The 27,731-nt window shown below is 34.7% G+C and overlaps 1 protein-coding gene across 1 annotated transcript; it reads left to right on the forward strand.

The window, feature by feature from the left end:
* Positions 1–740: 740 nt before the first annotated feature.
* LOC132552993 (DDB1- and CUL4-associated factor 11-like) lies at positions 741–21,169 on the forward strand. Its single transcript, XM_060217202.1, has 17 exons — positions 741–1,153; positions 2,958–3,055; positions 5,805–5,836; positions 6,088–6,183; positions 6,749–6,813; positions 7,325–7,425; positions 8,011–8,113; positions 9,812–9,855; positions 10,206–10,329; positions 10,809–10,866; positions 11,650–11,742; positions 12,111–12,203; positions 12,665–12,754; positions 14,365–14,428; positions 14,651–14,803; positions 15,428–15,534; positions 16,627–21,169. The coding sequence occupies exons 1-17, from the start codon at positions 1,011–1,013 to the stop codon at positions 16,837–16,839; spliced, it is 1,677 nt and encodes a 558-aa protein (XP_060073185.1). The 5' UTR covers positions 741–1,010; the 3' UTR covers positions 16,840–21,169.
* Positions 21,170–27,731: the final 6,562 nt, after the last annotated feature.

Consider the following 27,731-nt stretch of genomic DNA (forward strand, 5'->3'; position numbering starts at 1 on the left):
TACTATTCCTAATGTAACTCCATATCATCATTGCCCGCAGGGCAGTGATGATGCGCACTCACATCTTGTAGCCATGCGGTCACGGTCAGATTTCCTGTGCAATGTGATTTCTAACAACGGAATAGAGTGTTACACGGCCTTGATTAATATGGACAGTGAGTTGTTCCTGGAGACTGTTATAGGGGCCAGCCGGTACCAATTTTCAGCCTCTTCAGTAGAAACAAATTTCTTCTGAGCTGTGCATTACTTTTTAAAGAATTCCTCCTTGTTTCCCATGTTGAATGCAAATTTTTCAATTAGAAAATTTTGCGTATGTCCTATTAATTATACCTTTTTCATAACCAGTTTTTTTTAAATATTGAACATTCATCAATTTTATCACAATTGTTCATTTTCTAATGTAAATTTTCATATCTCCGAAAAGGGGTAATAAAGAATGATGATGATGAATTTTTATATGACATTTTATATACTTAATTACAAAGCCCAAAAGACAGCAATTCGCGGAGTTGTCTTTAAAAATGCATTTTTGAAAGTAAACATCTGGATCGATTGCATGTCATGCATTCCGGGTTAGTTTTACCGGTGTCAGAGTCTAAATTTATAACGTTATTCAAACACCGGAAACGTCAAAAAATAGAACTGCACACTTCATCGCACTGTTGAACTATTTCGATGACAATTTCCTCAAAAGTGCGTAACAATATACACAATGTTAGGTTTGTAGTAAATTGTAGACAAAGTTCAACGTCAAAGTTCTGTTGCATATTGTATAATTTGTCAAGTTAGTCAGAGTTGCAATATGGACAGTGAATGTGTGGTTTGACAGTTGCATAACCGAGTTAGTAAACATTGCGTTGCGATCAGCTGATCACGCTCTGGTTTTGGGATATAAAGTAAGTGGAAGTCCTTGGATTTTAGCCAGGAGACGGACGCAACGACCAAAACGACGATAAATTTTCTTCTCAACAATGTGTCCCGCAGACCACAAATCCCATGTCACTTGACTGATGGGTTCTAGCAACTCCTCTAACAGACAGAATCAAAGTCAGAGGATGACGGAACCTGCAGAAACGGGCGCAGCTGGAGCAGGAACAGAAGCCGACGAAGATCAGACAGATATGCAGGCCATCATAGCTTATCTTATACGAAGGTGATTATGATGTACTCCATTGTCATACCTTCAAAATTCTCAAAAGTGCGTGAACGACATTTTTAACTTTAAATTGGTAAATTACATGCTTAACTATACTATAACAATGAAAAAATGTCAGCTTTTTCATTGTTATAGTATAGTTAAGCATGCACTCTACCAGTTTAAAGTTACAAGTTCAAGTTGGAATTAATATTCATTTAAATTCTCAGTATTCATTGAACTCGCATAACATAACAGTTATTAAGATTAGCGATTATCTGGTTGCTAGTAAGGATATGTATTTCCAAATGCTTCTGAAAGAATTTATTTAATTGAAATATGGAAAAAGTAATATTAATCATCATATGAATTTTTATGCTGTCATTTTATTAAAATAGAAAGAGGCAAAAAAAAAAAAAAAAGATAAATGATGTAAATTCTTTCATAAAATTCAAAATTCTTTAATCTAGCTATCATGGTCCATGATATATTTAGAAAATAACTGTAGACAGATACTAATCTAGATATTTGGTCCTGACCCATTCCTAATTTGCATAAGAGTACCCACTCTATATTTAACCATTATCACGTCTATGTTGAGAACCAAACATGTTTTCAAATCACTGTAACAGAGGTCATTATTTATTTCAATGCTTCCGCTAGGAATCGAACCCAGGACCCCTGGCTTACTAGTGTGACACTCAACCAATAGAGCTAAAGAGTTTTCTCTAGCTGAGTAGTATATTGCAGCTAGTATTTTATTAGAGTTACACTATAGTGGACTTTCAGCGAGTGAAATTTTTTTTTTTTTTTTTCTGAATTTTTACTCATGATGCCAACTTGGTTATTTTTAAGGAGAGATGTGTTTAAAGATTGAGGAATGCTTACACATTTTTACATCATAAAGATAATTTTTCAAACCATTTTCTGGTTGAATTTGTTATTTGACTAAATAGATAGAGTATAAACATGGTAATAACTATTTATCTTTAAAATGACCTCATCTCAACCAGACGTTTACTAGGACCAACCCCTGAGTCCTGACCAATTGTCTACCAATAATTGGGTAGGGAGCAAGTGGCCATGTACAAGTGTGCTCCCAAGCGTTTAACTGGAAGTGGGTGCCACTAATTAGATAATTGGGCAGTATGCTCACATAGCTAGGCCTTGATTATGTTCGCAGGTAGTGAACCTTACCAATTTGATGAATATAGAAAGGTTATTTATGACCTACCTAGCATGATCTCTGAAACCTGGAGATTACCCCAATTTTGAACCAAACAATCAGAAGGTGGGGATGGATGTAGAGTAAAAAACGGGAAACTTCTGACTGAATAGGGGAAAGTTGGCAGGTATGCACTGTCCTAACAAAATTGCAGTTTCATGCATAGTTGATGAAAAAGTATCACCAGAGACTTGCACAAGGTAATACATGTATCTTGTGCAACTAGGTAACATACTGTGAATCTTTAGTTATAAATGGAAATTTGATTAAATTACACTCGGGTTTAGGGATAAAACCCATATGATAAACACAAAACAGTGTAGTACATCTGAGAGTGAAGATACTTGCACACTAAATATTTTGTCAGATTGGAAACACTTTCTTCAATTCTGTCTGGAACAAGCTTATAGCATGATTCATGCAGCTTTAATTATTACATGTTCGAAAGATATTGAGATTTTCGAAAGCTTGGAGGATACTGATCTTTGTTTGGACTGTACAGTTCATTGCATAAAAAAACCCCTATTTTTAGCTACGATTTATATCTATTGATATATGTACAATGGTTCTGACTTTTCATCTCTGATGTGGTTACAGTGGACAAGTTAGAATCCTTAGGCATGAAGAAGATGACAGTAACGAAGATGATGATGAAGATGACAACGAATTTTATGGACCAGCTAACCCTCCAAAAGGTAACTTGTACCTGTACATGTTGATGTACACCTAGTAACTTGTACCTGTACATGTAGATGTATACCTAGTAACTTGTACCTATACATGTTGATGTACACCTAATAACCTGTACATGTAGATGTATACCTAGTAACTTGTACCTCTACATGTTGATGTACACCTAGTAACCTGTACCTATACATGTAGATGTACACCTAGTAACTTGTACCTCTACATGTTGATGTACAACTAGTAACTTGTACCTGTACATGTAGATGTATACCTAGTAACTTGTACCTATACATGTTGATGTACAACTAGTAACTTGTACCTATACATGTAGATGTACACCTAGTAACCTATACATGTAGATGTACACCTAGTAACTTGTACCTGTACATGTTGATGTACACCTAGTAACTTGTACCTCTACATGTAGATGTACACCTAGTAACTTGTACCTATACATGCAGATGTACACCTAGTAACTTGTACCTATGCATGTAGATGTACACCTAGTAACTTGTACCTATACATGTAGATGTACACCTAGTAACTTGTACCTCTACATGTAGATGTACACCTAGAACTTGTTCCTCTACATGTAGATGTACACCTAGTAACTTGTACCAAACATGTAGATGTACACCTACTAACTTGTACCTATACATGTAGATGTACACCTAGTAACTTGTACCTTACATGTAGATGTACACCTAGTAACTTGTACCTATACATGTAGATGTACACCTAGTAACTTGTACCTCTACATGTAGATGTACACCTAGTAACTTGTACCTGAACATGTAGATGTACACCTAGTAACTTGTACCTCTACATGTAGATGTACACCTAGTAACTTGTACCTATACATGTTGATGTACAACTAGTAACTTGTACCTGTACATGTAGATGTATACCTAGTAACTTGTACCTATACATGTTGATGTACAACTAGTAACTTGTACCTATACATGTAGATGTACACCTAGTAACCTATACATGTAGATGTACACCTAGTAACTTGTACTTGTACATGTTGATGTACACCTAGTAACCTGTACATGTAGCTGTACACCTAGTAACTTGTACCTGTACATGTTGATGTACACCTAGTAACTTGTACCTGTACATGTTGATGTACACCTAGTAACTTGTACCTGTACATGTTGATGTACACCTAGTAACTTGTACCTGTACATGTAGATGTATACCTAGTAACTTGTACCTATACATGTTGATGTACAACTAGTAACTTGTACCTATACATGTAGATGTACACCTAGTAACCTATACATGTAGATGTACACCTAGTAACTTGTACCTGTACATGTTGATGTACACCTAGTAACCTGTACATGTAGATGTACACCTAGTAACCTGTACATGTAGATGTACACCTAGTAACTTGTACCTGTACATGTTGATGTACACCTAGTAACTTGTACCTGTACATGTTGATGTACACCTAGTAACTTGTACCTGTACATGTTGATGTACACCTAGTAACTTGTACCTGTACATGTAGATGTACACCTAGTAACTTGTACCTGTACATGTAGATGTACACCTAGTAACTTGTACCTGTACATGTAGATGTACACCTAGTAACCTGTACATGTAGATGTACACCTAGTAACTTGTACCTCTACATACTGATGTACACCTAGTTACTTCTGAAAATGATTAACGGTATGATTTTTTAAACTGAGTTTTCAACCATAACTACTTTTACCTCTGCCACACTAAACACTTGCAGGTAAACGCAGTTACCGATTTTTAGTTTAGACCCACAGAGTTGTTTTTATGTTTCTTAGTAGTAGCGTACCCAGGTAACCACACTTACCTCTTCCTCTTCCTCTTCTCAGGTAACCATAGTTACTGCTTATTTCTTGTTAGGAAGTTAGGAATAGTTTTGGTAGCAATTGTTGTATAAATGTAATATGGTTTATAGTTGACATATGCAAATATAGTAGCTTTTTATGCCTGTGTAATTCTGGTTGTGGAACAAGAAACAAGACACTTGTATGTAAATATATCCTTAGTTTATAAATGTACCAGGTCAACATGCTTCTATATGTATACATAATTTCTGTATTTTGCATCGTCTGTTGTGGCCTCGGTGTTGATAATTGGCACTAGTAGATGGGTTAGTTAGAAGAGATGTGTTAACTGCAAGCCACAGGTATCGGATGGTATATATGTATGTATCTATTTTATAAGTTTTAAACTCTTTCTACATTCTTGGGGGTATTTCAGCTAAACAAATACAAACTTGTCTAGATGTTTTTTAAGTAACAATTTGTTAACAGCTTATGCAGAGAATATATAAACACATAACATAAGGCTACAAGTTAGTGAACATGTTCTTTACATGTGATAAGTTCATCGTCATTGGTCAGTCCTGTCACATGACTGGTCAAGTTTCGCAGGTCAGCCTTCAGCAGCATCAACAACAGTAGTTTATTTAGCACCAATAGTGTTTTTGTCCGCCACCATCCCACCACTCGACCATACCAAGTGATGCCTTGTGACTATAACGGCTTCTAAATTCATAAGGCATTTTAAGTGAGTAACACTTGCCAGCTGGTCCTGAGCATGAATAAATTGTACCTTCCCCTTTCTTTGAAGGGAGTTAGTGTTTAGGCACTTGGCTCAGCAGCTAATTTTGGCATCTTACTTCATTATATAATTTGTAAGTCCCCTGAGAATTTTTGGTCTTAAATCTTGCATTGTCTTTTCATAATTTGTAAAAACTTTGTTTTGTAGCTGATCAAAACCCAGACACAAGTTTATTGGAGGTAAGAATAGCTATATATACCAGTTTTGATCTGACAATGTAAAGTATATCAGCTCTTGTTACAGATATTTTATTTATATATATATATATATATATATATATAATATACATTCACCTTTTGGAGTCCATACTCATGATAAGGAAGCAGTTTCAATTTTAAAAACGTTTGCTATGATATAATTTTAATAATTCTTATGATATAAAACATTCCTTTGTTATATGAGTTTTGAAGAATATTCCTTTATGTTGTAGAAAAATGACCTGAAGCAGGTGATACTTGACAAATCTGGACGGACACAGAAGCGATCTCGGATGTCTATCCCTACACTACCACATATGATCCAGAATGTACATGATTTTTTTTATTTAGGGGCAGGGGCAAGTCTTGCAGGTTTTTTTTCAAGTTCTTTTTTATTTTACAATAACCAGAAAGAAAAATGTCACATCTGTTAATGTCACTTTCCTGTTAATATCAAGTTTTTTTGCCCTACATATTCTTTGTTATCCAACATCTGATGATGTCACTTATTTTCATGTGGGCAATGCTTAATATCACTTGATTTTATCATCACATTTCCCTCTGATAAATGGAACATGATATTAAGCGGGTTTCACTGTACAAGCTGATACTTGAACCTTCTCCCATTGGGAATGCAAAGGAATAGCTTATCTCTTATTTCTGTCATATTTTTCAATTAATTGAAAGACGAAAATAATAGAAGTATTTGTGTGATTGTTAAAAAAATTGTCTTAAAACTATGAAAAACACACTTTTAAGAAGCATTTTCCAAATTAATGCCCTGGTAATTTGGTGACTTTGGTGTTGTCAGAGCTCCTGTTTACCATATTGGTTCATACACAGTGCATATCATGCTGCAGATTGTATGGTATGAAATTATATGTGTATTTTCAGAGAGAAGTCGGAGCCAACAGAAGTCAGCAATTTACAGTAGGGGATCAAAGAATCCTTGGATGTCAGTAAGTAATTAATTCAATTGCAGGAAATTAGAAATTCTTTATTTTTTTCTCTGATGATAGGGAAATATTCATTGATCTTAAGATTTTTGTTTTAAAATTTATGTTATTTTGACAAATATCACAAAATGAGTATATAGTATTTTTTATCACATGAATTTTTGTTGTATTTAGATTTTACTATGTACTTAAAAAAATTGAAATGCATTGAGATTTAATAATACATATACTAGTTTTAAAATCAAGTCAATGGAAGGACACTGTACTGCTAGTAAATTTGAATTATAGCTCTCCTTAGCACATTAAATATATTAGATGATGACAGAAGAAAATTTGGTAAACCTGCTTCTTTGAACCAAAACTTAGTCCGAGGTAATCAGAGTTTGTGAGATGTACACAACATCAGTAGTGCTTGACAGGTCTTCAAAAAGAAAAAAATCCCCCTGCATATGTCAAGACTACTATTTCATATTTGACAAATTTCAAATAGAGTTATGTCCCCTTTTTTCCATAGGTTTCTTCCCAACCACAAGGAAGAAGTGGCTAGATATCATCACAAAGTTTTCTGTGGAACCTACTCTAAAGATGGCAACATATTCCTCACAGCATGTCAAGGTACCCTTCCTATTGAATGGTTGATATGAGCCGTTTTGTATACATTTGATTTGGTAGACTTAACAAGTTCAATATGTTGAATATATGTACAAGTGCACCAATGTCAAGGAAATGAACAGTCAGGCAATTAATTCATGACACAGCTACTTTTTTAAACTGACTTACCCAGTTGACACATTATTAAGGTTAATAACAAGGATTTATCTACCTAAAGGAAGTCGTATCAAAGCAAGGTTAAGGCTGAGGTGAATATCAATTTATGCCCACATGTTTTAAGACTCTTCTGATTCCCTTAATCATAAATGGTAGCAAACTGATTCTAATTTTAGATCAGGGTTAACCGACTGGCAGCATTTTAACCAATTCATTTTTATAACCTAGCATGCAGGTGACAATTTCTTTCGGCGATGTTGCATTTGTGCAAAATTTTGTATATTTTGTACTTCATGGAAATCAGAGAAGAACAGAATGACAGGTCTTATAATGATATGTGGCTGTGGTCTTTGAAATTCCTGTCCTAACCAGATTTGGTTTAGACGTCTTGATGTTACCAGGCTATGTGTAAAAAGTATGTTTTAATTTCAGACCAACATATACGAATATATGACACAACCAGGGGTAATTTTAACTTGCTCAAGACAATTCGAGCCAAAGATGTTGGATGGAGTATACTTGATACAGCTTTCAGGTATTGAAGTCAAGTTTATTCTGGATGTACAGTGGAAATCACTTAATATAACATTGGTTAATGTCACTTTCTGCTTATTATCAAATGTAACATGATATTAAGGGGGTTCCACTGTTCTGTCATGGCCAAAACTTTTGATTTTAAATTGACATTGTTGGAGATGATGTTGGTATCTGAACATGATTAAAGCATATATATATAAAATTATTCTGTTAAAGGTTTTGCATTTTAGTTAAAAAGTTATTTTATTATGAATTATAAATTTCTCCATGATATGAAAGACTACTTTCCTGTAAATGTATATTTTGGCAGACAACACAAGCATATTACCATTATTCATAGTACAGACTAAAGGTTCAGACTTGTCTGAAGTAAGATAGCATTACAGTGGTTCATAGTACAGACTAAAAGTTCAAACTGAAGTAAGATAGCATTACAGTGGTTCATAGTACAGACTAAAAGTTCAAACTGAAGTAAGATAGCATTACAGTGATTCATAGTACAGACTAAAAGTTCAAACTTGTCTGAAGTAAGATAGTATTGGTAATGGATTTCTACTGAAATAAGAATGTACAGTGTCGGTAGTTGATATCTGATTATGAAAAATTAAATTAAGTCAATTTTATCTCCAATAAATTAGATTTATGAAACAGCAATCCATATGTTCTCCTAAAGTGTTATTTTGTCTATATAATATTGTTTATAAGTATTATTCATGCCTGGTGATAACAATTAATGGTCTACTTCCATTCCACTGCAAGTTGTCCAACTTTTATTTCACAAGCTGATATCTTTGAACACAATTATAGATAACAGCTTCTCATTTCATTGCTCTAAGTTTTTAGCCCATCATCATTATAATACTATCCAAATTGCCCTACATCCGTGGTCCGTCCAACTGTCCGTAAACAATTTTTGTTATTGCTATTCCTTGAGTAGTACTAGAAGGATCTTTCTCAAATTGCATATGTAGGTTCCCCTTGGTCCTGAGTTGTGCCCCTTTGATTTTAGGACTGATCAGAAAAACAAAATGGCTGACAGGTGGCCTTCTTGGAGAAAAGAAGGGAAATAGTCCATCATTCAAAAAGCAAATAATGAGCAAGCAAAAACCAAGGACTCTTTAACAACTTGGTAAAGGGTGAATATTGGATGGGGAGTTGATATGTTTAGATAGGTTTATAAATGGAGTCAACATCTTCAAGCATTTTTATTGTCAAAGCATGGTTTGTTTTAGCCCATCTGATGTTTGGCTGTTCAAATCGACCTTTGTTCTTTTCCATTGTCTGTCTTTAAACAATGGTTGTTACTACTGCATGTATATGGATCATGCTCACATTTCACATCTAGGTTCTCATTAGACCCTTGTTGTGATATGAAAACGAAAATGGAAGACAGGTGGCCATCTTGGATATTGATAATTTAATTTCATTTTTACCATTTCTTGAGAGAAACTGTTTGAATCGTTCTCTCAGATTTAGTATGTAGGTTCCTGTTGATTCTTAGACGTAAATATTGTGTTTTGGAACCAGTTAGAAAGAAGAGAAGGGAGACAATTCAACTGATAAAAAATTGATGATAAAGATTATATAATGGTGGGCACCAATATCATTCCAGTATCTCTGTTACTGGTTTTATCTCATGTTTCGTTATGATTTTAAGAGTACTGTAAATTTAATGCTGAGTTGTGATGGTTTTCAGCCCAGATGGTAACTATGTCATCTACTCCAGCTGGTCTGACTGCAGTAAGTACCACACTAATACAAATAAAGATGGTGGGGGAAAAAAATTTAAAAAATAGAAATTTCTGTGAATAACTGCATTTTATTTATTTTTTTATATATTATGGGGGGTGGGTGTCAGAAAAACTTTTTTTGTTTTTTGTTTCAAAACAAACATGATTTAATTTGTGCAAGACTGCTATTATTCTATACCTTTTGGAGAAAATGAGCAATGATTTAGTTTTAGACCATAAAATGGAAAAAATCAGACTCTGTGGTAAGCGTAAATGATATGATTTGTTCAGAATCAAGATTTTGATCCCTTTTTTTTGCTTTACCTAGTTGTGTTATTCATTGTACATCTAATTTTTCAGTTCATCTATGCAATATTCATGGAGAATATGACACCCACAATGCCTTGCACCTGTTTCCAGGGGAACACAGCTTTTGTATATTTTCACTTACCTTTTCCTATGATAATCGAGAAATTCTTGGAGGGTAAGATTTTCTCTTATTGTCTTTTTTCTCTGTCTTTGCTTTCATGTTTGGTATAATTACATGACTTTGGATGATGAAGGTCACATACTACTGTTTTGTCTAGAATGTAGACAATGAATGATTAATCCTATGATGTAACCAAAGTAACAAATATTTCCATAAGTCAGTGCAGTGTTGAATGACACAACAACAAAAAATGTTTTTGAACTTGATGAAATGATTACATAATTTATGATAATTGATTATTGACAAAAACTGCAAGGCATATTGAAGCAGTTTATATTGTGATTCAGAAAGTCATGAAAGTCTTGAAAGTGACTAGGAATGGATTGAGTTTCAAAATGTCCCTTTTTGACTAGTCAGTTTTGATAAATTTGAATAAAAATATAACTGAATGCAAACTAGTTTTAGGTATCTGCAGTAAGATAGTATTCACTGAAACAGTAGACAGTAAAATTGGTGATGATTTTTTATTACAGTGCTAATGATGGTTGCCTATATGTGTATGATAGAGAGAGTAACCAAAGGACACTTCGGGTGAGTAATGTGTACTGCATGAGACACAGGATTTTGTGACTCAAATAACTTTCATATGCATTATTTTCATACTATATAGTGTAATAATTATATAATATAGTCTTAATGGTTAAATTATATGGATATTTTGAGTCGTTGAAGCTTAAAAAGAACCTAAGATAATAGGACATGTGAAGCACGTGTCATGCGGGTAAACCTTGTCTATTGGAAGTCAGGAACAGTCTGTAAGATTTTGAGTATACTAAAATCTGGTTTCATTATCACAAACTTTAACTCTAAGAACATTTGCTGAAAAATTCTTTATTTTTTTATATACTATACAGCTATCTAAAATCTATCAGAGTAAACTTACCTGGTATTCTGAAACTTGTATTTTTTGTATTTGACGTCTCGTACTGATGTACTGGAATCCTTGGTTTAAATCACTATTCTTTATTCTCTCTGGGAGCATCACATGTTACAGCAACCAAAATTATCTGGGTGCGAGGTCACGCAGGTTAATAGTACATGTGATACACCTCGACAAATGGCCGTACCGTAACGGTCCATAACCAATGTCCAAACAATACCCATACTCTTCATTTGTTTTACCATTTTTCTGAATTTGTTTTACCGGTATATAAGCTGCAAGCCCGCCCTCTGAGGAAAAAAACTGCAGCTTATAACCCAGAAAATATGGTAGTTGATTTCCTAAAATTACATGTTCACTTTTTATAGTTATCTCCCTTTAATAATATGCCTACTGCTTAGTAACCATGTAGCATTGTCTTATATCTTTACCAGATTGATGCCCATGAAGATGATGTGAATGCCGTGGCCTTTGCTGACAGTTCCTCACAGATTTTATTTAGTGGAGGGGATGATGGTTTGTTAAAGGTAAACCACAAACAGATTTCCTCTTGATCAACATTCGTCGCAGTGTTGTCCTACGTTTTGTAAATCTAGTCACAATGATCCATTAACATCAGCATTTCCTTACAGATAACTATCTAAGAACCAACAGTTTTAGACAAAACCTCATTATTCCTGATATTAAATTCTTGTGTTCTAGTTATTTTTAGGGAATGTTCAGTGTACAAGATCATATATGAGATCATCAAGAGAGTTGAAGTTTGTGAATAATTCAGAATTTTATTTTTCAACTTTCTGTTGTAGAATTGATAAGATGTTATTCCACAGTTTTATTCATGGTTAGCCATGTCTTCTGTGTGATGAACAATGATACATTGTTACTTGGTATATAGGTTTGGGACAGACGAACCCTGCGTGAGGAGAATCCGGTCCCTGTTGGCATATTGGCAGGTCACTCCGACGGTGTCACCTACATAGACTCCAAGGTATTGTTCAAACCCGACTGTCTACATAGATCTTAGTCTGTATTGTACTGTTGTACAAGTTTGGTGTCATCAAAATACCAGTCCTAAAACTTATTGCTATGGATATCTGTCAGTCATCAAAATACCAGTTCCTAAAACTTATTACTATTGGTATCTGTCAGTCACCAAAATATTACATGTTTAAAATTGTTGCTATGGGTATATGTCAGACATCAAGATATAAGGTCCTAAAATTTGTTGTTATGGGTGTCAGTCATCACAATTCTAGGTGCTACAACTTGTTGTTCTGGTAGATTTCATATCGGTCAAACTGACTGTAAAATTCTGTAGTTATTTCTTACGAGGAAAATTCAAGTTGATCAGTGAACACTTACCACTTATAAACTTTCCAGTGATTAGGGTTCTGATGTTAATAAAACACCAGGTTTTGTGAAACTGAGTCCTGTGTATTATTCTCTCAGGGAGATGCACGGTTCCTCTTGTCTAACTGTAAAGATCAGTCCATGAAGCTATGGGATGTCCGTATGTTCTCATCCGAGGAAGGCATTCAGGTACGTAGAGGGGAGCATCACTCACATCAGTGTGGCAACCTTGTACACTATCTACAGAACATTGATGAAATTTAGAAAGTTATATAATTGGTATTATGATATATTTGGTAATAATCTTCTGTGGAATGTATTGACAGAAAGCATTATTGACAAAAAATTATCACTCTTAAGTTTGAATGAAACATTTGCAAACTTCATTTATTCACTCGTGTGTCAGTTATTCAGTCCTGATAAGACTGGTGTTTGAATCATATAAAAGAGGTATATACCTGTACTTGAAGTGTGCTGAATGAAGTCCAAGACACAAAGCAAAATTTCATATGTTGAGATCTACCAGGTAGCAACAATGTAAAAAAACGTTTGAAGTCAGCAGATCCGATCTGCATCACAGATATTAACCATGTATACATATTGGAACCAAGTATGTGATAGAATTAGTGACGGGTGCTTTGGAGCTCGTCTCCATTACTGTATGTGATAGAAATAGAGACAGGTACTATAAAGCTAGTCTCCAGCACTGTATGTGATAGAATTAGAGACAGATGCTTTAGAGCTAGTCTCCAGCACTGTATGTGATAGAATTAGAGACAGGTGCTTTAGAGTTGGTCTCCAGCACTGTATGTGATAGAATTAGAGACAGGCACTATAAAGCTAGTCTCCATCACTGTATGTGATAGAATTAGAGACAGGTGCTTTGGAGCTGGTCTCCATCATTGTATGTGATAGAATTAGAGACCGGTATTATGGAGCTAATCTCCATCATTGTATGTGATAGAAATAGAGACAGGTACTATGGAGCTAATCTCCATCATTGTATGTGATAGAATTAGAGACCGGTACTATGGAGCTAATCTCCATCATTGTATGTGATAGAAATAGAGACAGGTACTATGGAGCTAATCTCCATCATTGTATGTGATGGAATTAGAGACCGGTACTATGGAGCTAATCTCCATCATTGTATGTGATAGAAATAGAGACAGGTACTATGGAGCTAATCTCCATCATTGTATGTGATAGAATTAGAGACCGGTACTATGGAGCTAATCTCCATCATTGTATGTGATAGAAATAGAGACAGGTACTATGGAGCTAATCTCCATCATTGTATGTGATAGAAATAGAGACAGGCACTATGGAGCTAATCTCCATCATTGTATGTGATAGAAATAGAGACAGGTACTATGGAGCTAATCTCCATCATTGTATGTGATAGAAATAGAGACAGGTACTATGGAGCTAATCTCCATCATTGTATGTGATGGAATTAGAGACAGGTGCTTTGAAGCTAGTCTCCAGCACTGTATGTAATAGAATCAGAGACAGGTGCTTTAGAGCTGGTCTTTAGCACTGTATGTGATAGAATTAGAGACAGGTGCTTTGAAGCTAGTCTCCAGCACTGTATGTAATAGAATTAGAGACTGGTGCTTTGAAGCTAGTCTCCAGCACTGTATGTAATAGAATTAGAGACTGGTGCTTTGAAGCTAGTCTCCAGCACTGTATGTGATAGAATTAGAGACAGGTACTTTAGAGCTATTCTCCAGCACTGTTGATAGTGAGTTGTACAGATAATTATACTGAAACCAGATACTTTTCTCCTGTATGTAAAGTCTACAAAGAAAGCAGTAGCCAAACAGAGATGGGACTACAGGTGGCAACAGTTTCCGAAAAGAGGTAAATGTCTGTGTTGTTTGAATGTTGTAGATGATATGAGGCAATTAACAATGACAATATAACTGTATGTTTTGAACATTAATTCTTAGTGAAATTTGTTTTTATCACATGTTAATAGTTTAAAATTACTTGAATACATGTAGAAATGTGGTACATTATATTGAATACTGTTAGAAGGAATTCACAGCTACAGATAAAGGATCTTGTTTCTTTTGTTTACAGCCTCTAAGAAGAAGATTTTGGCTGGGGACTCCTCTATCATGACCTACAGAGGTCACTCTGTTCTGAATACACTGATTCGATGTCATTTTTCACCGGAGATGACCACCGGTCAGAGATATGTGTACTCCGGTTGTGCTAGTGGAACTGTTGTAGGTAAGTTGAGGGATATCAGTCCACACAGATGTACAAATGGTTTTCACATCAATGGGAAGTAATGATGTGATGTTACAAATTGGCATTTGACTTGGAAGACCATAATCAATGCACATGTTATAAAGCTTTCTTTCTTTGATTACAAATATGTTTCTTTTTCTTTTCATTCTCAATTTTCACTTCATTTATTTCAATTTGAATATTATTTTTAGCTTTATTGGCTGAAATTTACAATATTGTTAAATCTGCCTGATAATTGTTGGATGATGTACCCTGTCAGATTTTTATTTTCTGTTCGGACTTTTTCAGTATTTGAATTTCTACACCCAAATAGACTCAGATAAACTGACCATAGGTCACTCTTCTGTTACTGTTTATGATCGAGTAAAATTTTGGTATATCTTAAACTTTCTGCAATCACTTTCAATTTGTAAAAGCCTATTATTAACTATATAATCTAACCACATATAGTCCAATTTTGTTATTTTTGTACATGAAAAATTAGATTCTCATTTTGAATGTCAGTATCGTGTTTGGCCAGATGTGATACTCACTTGTAAATTTTTGTTGAGTTGTATTCTGTCTGAAAAAGTATAGAGTATTAATATATAATGACTGTTTCAGTGTATGACCTGTTGACGGGAAAGATTGTAGCCAAGCTGTCAGGACACAACACCTGTGTGAGGGACGTGTCGTGGCACCCGTACGAGAATATCATTATGAGTACCTCAGTAAGTAGACTGGGACTAGTCCTTTCCAAGTGGAACTAACTGATGCTGTGCACTTCTAAGGTGTTATTTGTAAAGTTAGGAATTGACTGACCTGTGTTGTAAGGGATTTCCTACTTTTCAGGTCACCTGAGACAAAGTTTCATGGGGACCTATTCTTATACCCTTCGTTTATCAAAAAAATTAAAGTGCACCTTACTCTAGTTTTGTGTTAAGCATACTCTCTACATGTAAGATTAGCAAGCCATTTTGAAGCATGATTTACAAAGTGCCAGTGAACATTAAGATGAATTTTAAATGTTGCAAACCTTGGTGAAATGCAGTAGCCCCTGTTTGGTTTACAGATTTATGTATGTTACAACATTACGTAATAAACCTGCTAGGACATCTAATTCAGTCATTGCTGAAGAAGGATTTTTACCAAAAAACACAATCTGAACTCTTATCTGATGTTACATTTGGTTGGTAAGAGGGTCTCTTCTAAAATATCTACCATCTTCAGCCATTTCCAACTCCAACAATTACTATCACTAGACAACTCCAGAGAGTGTCGAGTGGTTATTGGGAGGTAGCCATTTCCTACTCCAACAATAACTATCACTAGATAACTCCAGAGAGTGTCGAGTGGTTATTGGGAGTAAGCCATTTCCTACTCCAACAATAACTATCACTAGATAACTCCAGAGAGTGTCGAGTGGTTGTTGGGAGTTAGCCATTTCCTACTCCAACAATTACTATCACTAGATAACTCCAGAGAGTGTCGAGTGGTTGTTGGGAGTTAGCCATTTCCTACTCCAACAATTACTATCACTAGGTAACTCCAGAGAGTGCTGAGTGGTTGTTGGAAATGGCAGATAAATACAACATATTTGATAAAGAATACTTACAACACATAATTTTTGAGGTGCCAAATATTTCAACAATATTTTTCAGGGCGAAATCACCTAATATAGTGACTGCCTAATATTCCTAGTTAATATGGTTTGATACTCATGATATTAACAGATCTTTAGAACACACAGACTTCATTTGTAATTAAATCCTAGGGAAGTATATTTAACTATGAAACGTTAATCGAACAAAATACTGTTTCAGTGGGACAGCTGTGTAGCTAAATGGACATACCAATACGAGGATCCGTCTGATGCAGAGGTCACACAGGAGTCAAGCTGGGACGAAGATGATGAGAATGATTCTGATGAGGACTCGTATTTACGACACCGTAGGAGAAGTGCACGATTGAAAATGATGCAGAAAAGGAAAAGAAAAGCCAATGTGTGTGTGGAAAGATGTGGCTTACTGGATTAGATAATCAGAAAACAGTGAATCAGATGCTGGTATACACTGATCTGGTATATTGTGATAAGTGTCTGATAATCACGAAAGTGTCAAATTACGGGGGAAAAATTTGTGTGTGAATGTGAAAATTTTCTCTCTTCAGATTATTTCTGTGGAAATTTTCACACTTTCACGCCTCAAACTTTTCTAAATTATTACAGAAATTTTGATGTTTTCTATCTTCAATTTATTCCTGTGGAATATTTCACTCTATCCTCAAACTGTTCCAGTGGAATGGTTCATTTTTACTGCCACTGTAAAGATTTTATACTTTGGTTTTAAGTCTGTGTTATTGGGTTTTGTGCTGGGTATCAATATGTTATCCCAGCACAAAGATTTTACAATACTATGAAACCAAGATAAATATTACAAGTGTTAAGTATAGCAGTTATTGAATTTAGAACCAGCAATGTTTTGTCATATTTTGCAGCCAAAGGCGGACTATTTTCATGGCTAAAACTATGTATATCTTCCAAATTACTATGAAATATTATTCCAAAGCATGCTGGCAGATGCAGCTGTTTGCTAATGTAAAATTGTAAACATACATTGTGTATTCTATATGATTTGTTTATGATGCCAATTCTTATTTTGTTTTTTTGTGTTTTATTTTTTTCTCTCAAAAAACAAAACATTATCATCAGTGTGATGGTTAGGGGGCTCAAGGTCAAGGTCATATCTATGTACATTTCATGCTTATAGTAGCTTCCCAAGACAAGGTCAAGGTCAAAGTAAGCCATATCTGTATACATTGCATTGTCTATAGGAAACTTGACAAGTTACAAGGTCAGGGTCAAATCCAGCCACATATGTCTACACTGCAGTGTTTAATGGAGCTCACAAGGTCATGGTCAAATCAAGTCATATCTCTATACATTATCATGTTGTGAAAGTGTCATCCATACTTAAAAATATATTTCAGTATTTTTAAAGCAGCTTAATATACTACATATATATACAAATTCTACATATCAGGATATGTTAATTAAGGCTGTTTTTGCAGAACCCAGTTGAAAAGGTTTATGAGGTCTGAAATTATTCCATCCACGTACTGGATGTTGGACTTGATATATGTTTGGAAATTTCCTGTCCGGCATAAAAAAATGAACTAAAATTAAAATACCCTCCATTTCACTCATATTTAAAACGCAATGCTTCCAGAAATATGTGAGTACACTAACATTGAAATTCTGAAATTTAATGATATATATATAAACTTTATTTATATTACAACAATTGCAAAACAAGTTATGTCAACTTATACTAATCACTCTTGTTGGCCTGGATGTAAGCGCGCGAGGGGTCTTATTGTGGGAGGAAACCGGAGTACCCGGGGAAAACCCACGTGGTCGGGCAGGTGACCCCTTACCTTTTCACGTCCGTTCCGGGAATCGGCTAGGTGAAAGGCGAGTGCGTTACCACCCGGCCACCCGAAAAAATATTCAGCAAGTTAGTTTCTGACAGGTACGGCTAGACCCTGCACTCTGCACATGTCAAATATTCTGTAGTCCAGCATTAGTCCCCGATCTGCACCAGGTGTTTTTTATACAGGTTCGACCGGTCCAAAAGTTTCAGCTGCTTACGCAAAAGCAATCTAATTTCTTCATTGCTTTTTAGTTTTTAATGCTTATTTGTACAGACGTACACAATCACCAGAGTAATTCTTTATACAAGTCATTATATAAATGTCTGTGAAGATTTCTGATTTGAGATAATTCCCAAGTGTCTAGAATTGTATTGATGGAAATATGAAGCATTATGGTATGTTTTTACCCTGAAATATCAACACACTGTGCGTGATTGTACAATATATGGTATTTATTTTGTACATAGAAATTTGATCGTAATGATTGTAAATGTATTGTGATTTGTTGAGCTGTTCTATGCAATTGTTTGAATAATGATGTTGGTAATAGCTTTTTGAGTATACAACATAACAAAAATATCGCAAAAGTGAAATACCAACAAACAGTAGTTTTAGGATTGTTGGGATTTCTGAAACAACAGCAAATAGCCATGAGCCCGAAAAACATGTCGGCACATATCTAATGAACATTAGGTTTAGATTTGATGTCATTTGTTATTTTGTTAATATATGAATTCAGGGATTTAAAATATTCACTGCATCAACACAGAAAAAAAAAAACCCACAAATGTTTATGATTTAACGGTAATGTTTTAATTTGTTGCCATAGTAACATGTACATCTCCCTTTTCTTGACAACAGATTTGCTAATTTGTGTTAGAATAGATAATGATAGAAATTGAATCAGACAGCTGATAGATACAAGTTTTTGTAAAATATCTCTGTTTATCTTATCTTAAGTTGTTAAGCACCCCTTCCCCCATCTATACACGCATTGTATGATTCATCGATTGGTGACAATCAAGCATTTAACTTGACATTGTGATGCACACATTTAAAATTTGGGTAGTTATATGCCATTATTTACAGGACACTAACTTAGATCATTCACAATGTCTTCCTGATTGCTTGTTATATTATTTTTTAGGGTAGTTTGTAGTGCAGTTTATATACTTTGAGTCTGTCGTAGAATAAGATTCGGGTCAGTGTTTCGAAACGACGAGGCGTAATTGTGATGTCCCAGATTACGACAAAGGGTCAGTGTTTCTGAATGACGGGTGTAATTATGATGTCACAGATTACAAGAAAGGGTCAGTGTTTCAGAACGACAGGTTGTAATTGTCACAGATTAAGACAAAGCTTCTAAAGACTATAAAGAACCTTTGTAATGAAATCAATCCCTATATGTTGTGAGTTTGTATTTAGGTGAAAAAGCATTTGCTATTTCAACTTTAAAGCAGGAACGACTGTCTAGATTCATAGAGACATACAGGAACCTGACAAAGGCCTCAAATGATATAATTTGATAGCTACATGACATCTGGAACTGTCAAAACTGCCAGGACCCACATGTTCAAAGGCTGGTTAAAGACAACCAGTGGTTAGTACACATGCTCAAAGGCTGGTTAAAGACAACCAGTGGTTAGTACACATGTTCAAAGGCTGGTTAAAGACAACCAGTGGTTAGTACACATGTTCAAAGGCTGGTTAAAGACAACCAGTGCTTAGTACACATGTTCAAAGGCTGGTTAAAGACAACCAGTGGTTAGTACACATGTTCAAAGGCTGGTTAAAGACAACCAGTGCTTAGTACACATGTTCAAAGGCTGGTTAAAGACAACCAGTGCTTAGTACACATGTTCAAAGGCTGGTTAAAGACAACCAGTGGTTAGTACACATGTTCAAAGGCTGGTTACAGACAATCAGTTGTTAATATAAATTTTACGACATTGATTGAACGGAACTGGAAACATTCTCTACAATTTCCTAGCAGTAAATTTGCTGAGACGAGTTCGGCTGATATATTTTGAGTGTTAATTTTACAATCAACACTTACGTTTTTTCAGTGGAAGCTGTTTGAATTTTTTGCTTAACCACTCGTTAACATTAACCTTTGAGAGCAGCAGGGGTCACAAGTCAACGACCAATGTCTACGAGATGTAATGTCCTAGACATAGAGCACAGACTTATAATGGAACTAACGGCAGTAAATGCGAGTGATTATTTATGGTCAGGTGTTGGTGTACTGTTTTATGAATACAGGTAGCTGAAACTTGTCTAGGAAACTCCAAATTGTAGAAATATCTGACAGGAAATATGCAAAATCAGGTCAGGATTTTCTTGTATAGTTAATTAATGTGACAACATGTACTACATCATAATTTCAAATTCTCAGTAAATGCTGTTGATATATTCTAGTGGCCGTTACTACATGAAGATATCACTACTTCCCCCATCATCTCCTTGCTTTTTATCTATTGTTCCTATGAGATGTTTTTAATAGTTCCTTGTAGTAACGGTAAGCCAGTGCACTAAGGTTAGATGGTAAGCCAGTGCACAAAGGTTAGATGGTAAGCCAGTGCACAAAGTTAGATGGTAAGCCGATGCACAAAGGTTTAATAGTAAGACGGTGCACAAAGGTTTAATAGTAAGACGGTGCACAAAGGTTAATGCAAAATCATTTTTGTGGAACTTTACATTTATGCTTTTTTAAAACTGTACCAACAAAAAACGTTTTGGATTAAGTAAAACCTATTTTACTTTCAGCAAAAGACAGTTTGTATTTGGCAAAAGAGCATTTTACATGGGTAAAAATGCATTCTGCAGTCATCTAAAAGCATTTTCCATTTTCCTTTCAACTTTATTTTTGTCATAATTTGTTGTTTTTGACTAAACAAATTATATATAAAATTTTAACATGTTTCCGAAGAGTAATTGAGTATTTTTATTTAAAAAATGTTAAAACTTCATTGTTTGAGTGTTTTCGTTTTAATATATCTCAAAAACCTGTATTAACATTGTGTTACTTTTATTAGTAAAAAAATACAGTATTACTAATACATATTTTATTGTTAAACAAAATGTTATTATACAAATGGCTGGTTATAACACAGGTTTCTGTGAGGCTTGTTTTAATAGTACTATATATATCTGGTTTCTGTGAGGCTTGCTTTAACAGTACTGTTTAGACCTGGTTTCTGTGAGGCTTGTTATAACAGAACTATATATACCAGGTTTCTGTGAGGCTTGTTATAATAGTACTATATATATACCAGGTTTCTGTGAGGCTTGTTATAACAGTACTATATATACCAGGTTTCTGTGAGGCTTGTTATAATAGTACTATATATATACCAGGTTTCCGTGAGACTTGTTATAACAGTACTGTATATACCAGGTTTCTGTGAGGCTTGTTATAATAGTACTATATATATACCAGGTTTCTGTGAGGCTTGTTATAACAGTACCGTATATACCAGGTTTCTGTGAGGCTTGTTACTACAGTAATGTATATACCAGGTTTCTGTGAGGCTTGTTATAACAGTACTGTATATACCATGTTTCTGTGAGACTTGTTATAACAGTACCGTATATACCAGGTTTCTGTGAGACTTGTTATAACAGCACCGTATATACCAGGTTTCTGTGAGGCTTGTTATAACAGTACTGTATATACCAGGTTTCTGTGAGGCTTGTTATAACAGTACTGTATATATCTTGGTTGTTGAATTAGATTTAGATCCCAGTATTTATAGTTTAACAAGCAGATATTCAATTTCCCCTATAGTTTCCAGGTAAGGAAAGTAATGAATGTAATTACTAACCAACAATTTATTGTTGGAAAGAAATGAAAAAGTATGATGCTTGAGTATATTGCTATCTTTGTGTTTTCTGTTTTCTGTCCACATACACTGTTATGTTTGTTATTTTCAAGTTCTATTTTTCCTATTTTTAAGGATAGATTGAAATCTTGAAAAACGGAAAAAAAAATACATTGAAAGTCATATTTACAAAGAAAACAATGGTCTTTTTCAGGATTCTTAAAAAATGATATTTTTTCCTTCAATCTTTTAGTAAAATTGTAAAAAATTTTAATGTTTTAAGTTTACAACATACCTATTAGGTACCTATAAATCTCTGCAGGGTCTCCTGGTCTGTTACAAACTTCCACTCTTGTCCAACATTCCCATGTTAACATAACAATCTTACTTGAAGTTGTTTTTGTTGGTTCCATTTTCCAGGTCCTGTTTTCAATTGATACCCTCAGGATACATTAATTATTATAAACCTACTTCCTGGAGATGCTCCAAAAATATTAGAGTTATTTCCCTTAGTTCAGTTTTTACAGGGGATATCCCGGAGATGTCTTAGTTATTTCCCTTTGTCCTGCTCCTTTGGGACATCCTGGAGATGTCTTAGTTATTTCTCTTTGTCCTGCTCCTTTGGGACATCCCGGAGATGTCTTAGTTATTTCCCTTTGTCCTGCTTCCTGGGGACATCCCAGAGATACCTTAGTTATTTCCCTTAGTCCTGCTTCCTGGGGACATCCCTGAGACATCTTAGTTATTTCCCTTAGTCCTGCTTCCTGGGGACATCCCTGAGACATCTCAGTTATTTCCCTTAGTCCTGCTTCCTGGGGACATCCCGGAGATATCTTAGTTATTTCCCTTAGTCCTGCTTCCTGGGGACATCCCGGAGATATCTTAGTTATTTCCCTTAGTCCTGCTTCCTGGGGACATCCCTGAGACATCTCAGTTATTTCCCTTAGTCCTGCTTCCTGGGGACATCCCGGGGACATCTCAGTTATTTCCCTTTGTCCTGCTTCCTTGGGGACATCCCGGAGACATCTCAGTTATTTCCCTTTGTCCTGCTTCCTGGGGACATCCCAGAGATATCGTAGTTATTTCCCTTAGTCCTGCTTCCTGGGGACATCCCGGAGACATCTCAGTTATTTCCCTTAGTCCTGCTTCCTGGGGACATCCCGGAGACATCTCAGTTATTTCCCTTTGTCCTGCTTCCTTGGGGACATCCTGGAGACATCTCAGTTATTTCCCTTTGTCCTGCTTCCTTGGGGACATCCCGGAGACATCTCAGTTATTTCCCTTTGTCCTGCTTCCTTGGGGACATCCCGGAGATATCAGAGGATCATGACTAAGAGATTTGTGTACTCAGAGATGCTCAAAATTATGATAAAAAGAGTTCTTGCATCTTTATATAATTTTACCAATCAGTGTTTCCCTCAAGATAAAAAATGCATTTGAAGAAAAAAGAATATAGATAATTAGGAATGATTGTTTCTAAAGACATGATCAATTATTGTCAGGTGTAGCAAGATATGGACGTTATAAGTGTTGGTTTAGCATTACATGTATATGTATTTAGCCAAGAAACGAAATAACAGTGACGACAAGACTATTTTGTCAGATTAATGATATCGAAATTTGATTCTGGAACATGATAGTTATCCCAATATTTATAAAGTGTAATTACAGATAAATTTAATTGTTAATGTTTGTAAATTTTGTATATATAGATAATGGAATGTGTCATCAAATATGTATCGTTTGAAAAATTCATGAGAAGAAATAAAAAATGCAGTTAAAAGGAACAAAGAATTTGTTTTAAGATCATCAGTCTCAAGTGAATCGTGTTCGTTTTCATGTAAATCAACTGTGGACAGCACTAGGGTAGGTGACCACTCCGTTGTACCCTGATGCATGTTAACATTTGGTGATGGGGAGCAAGTCTGAGGTATCCTTAGGGATGGTCTTGGATATTATGGTGAGCAATAATACACCTGGAGATTTGTTGGGAACTTGGGGTTCTAGTCCTGATGCTGCACCACAACAACATTAACAAGGACAGCTGTGTATGCTAATCATATAAGGATGCTAGGTTGATCCTATGAGAACTTCACGACTAAGCATATGGGGGTAATGTGACATTTCAGTAACATATTGAGTTCAGCTGCATAGTCCAACAGCTAGCTTTAGAAGCAGTGATGTTTAAGGTCTTATCTAATGTACTGAAATTCAGCAATGGACGGGCAACTGCTGCGTTGTACTCCCGAATGCACGTTAAAGCTGAGGGGAAATCAGACTTAATTTGAAGCATAGTTTGGTTATAAAAACACATTACTGAAATATCAAAGGGGTAATTCCACAGAACACCACACCCCATCTTCCTTATAATTGGAGGAGGAGAAGATGGGTCAAATCTTGAGTTTATCTAACACCATACTGCTGGTGGATGGCTTGTTAGGTTTATCACCTTGTGAACAGAATCATTTTAGGCTGGGTATCCTTGTAGTAGCTGGTGATTTCCTTAGAGAACAACATATGGGAGGCCAGTCACCTGCCATCTAGAGCAATTTGGTTAAAACTTTGTGCTTAAAGACACAACCAAAACAGTAAAGACTGCCCCGTTTCTTACTGAGTAACACATACCACTAGAGAGTATCAAGCTACTAGTCATAGGATTTCTAAGGAAATCAAGGTAAAGAACATAAAGGAATAACTCCTAGGATTGGAGGGGTGTGGCCACAACACAAATTTGGTCGTACTTCACATCACTGAATAACAACCTCCTTCTATCAGTCCATAATTTCCCTTCCTGTGATTACTAATTTCCTGGTAACTACTACAGGTATTTTAATTCAGCTCTTATCACATGAACAATATGAGCTTTGGGTGTATATCAAATTTTGAGAATTACTTAATCTTCAAGATGGCTCCAGCAGCCATTTTGAATTTTGACATTCCTTTATATCACGGTCATTTGGGTGTTCAATGTCTTATTAAGAGACAACATGAGTCTTTTTTTTTTCTTAAAATTACACCTTATACAATATTTTTATCAAAGCTTGTCAAAACTTGCTTTTCTATTTTGTGAACAGAGAACTGATTAGATCAATGTTGTGGGAGAGTGAAATCTGAAAACTGACATGAATTCTTTGAATGCAGATAAGAATAATATAAAACATGGAAATAGCTTTTGCAAAGATGTTGGTTTATTGTTATTTGATGAAGAACAATACAAAGATGATTTCATCCCCTTCAATGGATTTAATATAATTTGTTAAAAATTATTACATAGACATTGCAAACATTTTGGTATGACCTTGTGTAGTATGTAGACATGAAGGCTCTGACTATTAGCTGCCACCAATTTCTCTCCATATTGATCCTGGTATAAAGATTTACCGAAGAATGAAGAGTTCCAAGTCATTTCTATATTGTATGCCCGTTAATTGTAATATTAATTTGAAATTTGAATGTTGTATCTGAGGATAAGCACATTCTGTTTATATATGTTTTGTACCCTTTCTGGGATTCTTGCTCTCCTGGGGTGGATAAACCCTGCACATAGTGTACAATAAGGAAAAACATTCTCCCCCAAGATTTTTGTTTTTTGTTCTCCCTTTCAGAAATCTTTTATTAACCTTTGTAGGAAACTGATCATTTTAGCAAAGTCTTTAGTTAATTCACCCAAAAATACATCACCATATTTTTAGCTGCAACATAACAAAAACCTACGTCAGCATTTATCTTCGTTCTATCGGCAAAAAACGGAAAACAAACTAAGTTTAACTGTGATGAAAGTTTCCACATATACAATAGATTAAGAAACTTTTCCAAATGTTTGACAAAATCAGAGAAAACATTTTGCATGGTTTTGTGAAAATTGCTGGAATACTAAATACGTAAATCAGATGCCAAAATTGTCAATAGAAATTAACAATATAATCCAATTTCGACGTCTGTTTTGTCAAACATTTGTATGATATCATATTTATAATGATTCAGAAATTAAATTTGCAAATAAAATATTTATAAAATAAATGTTACAATTTTTCATTCAAATATAGGTATTCTTTTTTATTAAAAATCTATATATATATATTTTTATTCATACACATTTTATGTACAAGAACTTAAACACAAATTGCATATTTGAATGACTCAGTTTCACATTACATGCGAGATACCTACCCAGCTACAAAACACACAACACACTTATATCAACAGTATTACTTATAACACTACATTCACTGCATACTTGGTTAGACCGAGAATATCAGAGAGTTTCTGACTTACACTTAAAGTACAAACTTCTTTATACATGTGTATTAAGGATTCATCAATAAAACATTTAAATGTTCAACAGATTTTGATATTGAGTCTACATAAATGACATATATTCACAAATTTTAACATGAATTCAAAAATTTTAACATGAATTCACAAAAATTTTAACAGGTTGATATTCAAAGCCATTTTTTAAAGAATAGAAATATTTACAGATTGATTTCTAATTTTATTTTCACAATTACTTCAGTACTTCGCATGTAGTTTCAGACCATAAATCACTTTTATAATTCTAATATAGTTTTATTAAGAATTAGTGATATGTGTGACTCAGATAACTGAAAGTGGCAATATTATTTTCATTTAGAAAAAAAAAACATTCTTTTCAAAATTTAAATTGTTTTTCAAATTGTAAACATTGGGTTTTTTTTTCAACCTCAAAATTTGAGAGAGTAGAACAGATTCATGAGGGGACTTGAATAAAACATTGCAAATGATTCAATATGGATGGAGCATAATGATTACATTCATAAGGCATTTCAGAAACATATACCTAAGTACATTATATGGTGGTCACATTTAAGCATCAGAGTGCCAATCATGCGATGAAAATTCTCTATTTCTGGAAAATCTAAAGCTTAGGTATGAAAAAACATTGATAAAAAATTGTGAAATTGAATGCAGCTGTTTATAGGAATTGAGCAAACCTAGCTAGGACAGATAAAGACTGAGATCAACGACAAAAAGGGACATTACTCTAGGGGATTTACATGGAATGCAATGTTATATGGAAAATAAGATGCAAATGCTGCTACATTCTAATTTAGCCTATTTGACAAACTGTTCAATCTGTGAAGCTTTTTCTCCTCGTTGGAAAGGTAGGCTTATCATTAGCATTGCTAAAGTATGATTTTTTTTTCATTGTTGTGAAAGCTGTATTATATTTGGCTCATCAATCTAATCAAAATCAAAACACCTATATTAAATCATACTTTGAATAAGAAAATTTACAGATATTTATGAAAAATCTCTAATATTCAACTTAGAACCAAAATACCAACCGACCTCTCAGAGGGCTGACGATAATATTCTGACATTACCGATATTTCATGGTCATATGTCGTATAAGTTATATTTATAAAAATTTGTGAAATGTTAAGATAACCTATACTTAATACACCATCCTGTAACTATAATTCTAAGGTAAATTTTTCTTTCTTCACATCCCCCCCCCACCCTTCCCACCTCATCAATTACTAAATAAACAGTATTAGCCTCACTCCTAGTTCATACACTGTGAACAAAACTGACTAGGCGATATGTTGAGCAATTCAAATTGTCTAATTCATTTCTCTTTATACATAATAATTTTTTTTCCTATTTCGATTAGAAAAAAAAAATTCACAATT

Source organism: Ylistrum balloti, unplaced genomic scaffold (genome assembly GCF_031769215.1).
Source record: "Ylistrum balloti isolate Yb309-2 unplaced genomic scaffold, AGI_CSIRO_Ybal_v1 Utg369636, whole genome shotgun sequence".
In the NCBI taxonomy this organism is placed as follows: Eukaryota; Metazoa; Mollusca; class Bivalvia; order Pectinida; family Pectinidae; genus Ylistrum; species Ylistrum balloti.

Coding starts and splice junctions, on each gene's coding strand:
- LOC132552993 (XM_060217202.1), top strand. CDS start 1,011: ATGGGTTCTAGCAACTCCTCTAACAGACAGAATCAAAGTCAGAGGATG. Junction 5,837..6,087: donor CAGACACAAGTTTATTGGAG/GTAAGAATAGCT, acceptor TTTATGTTGTAG/AAAAATGACCTGAAGCAGGT. Junction 10,330..10,808: donor AATCGAGAAATTCTTGGAGG/GTAAGATTTTCT, acceptor TTTTTATTACAG/TGCTAATGATGGTTGCCTAT.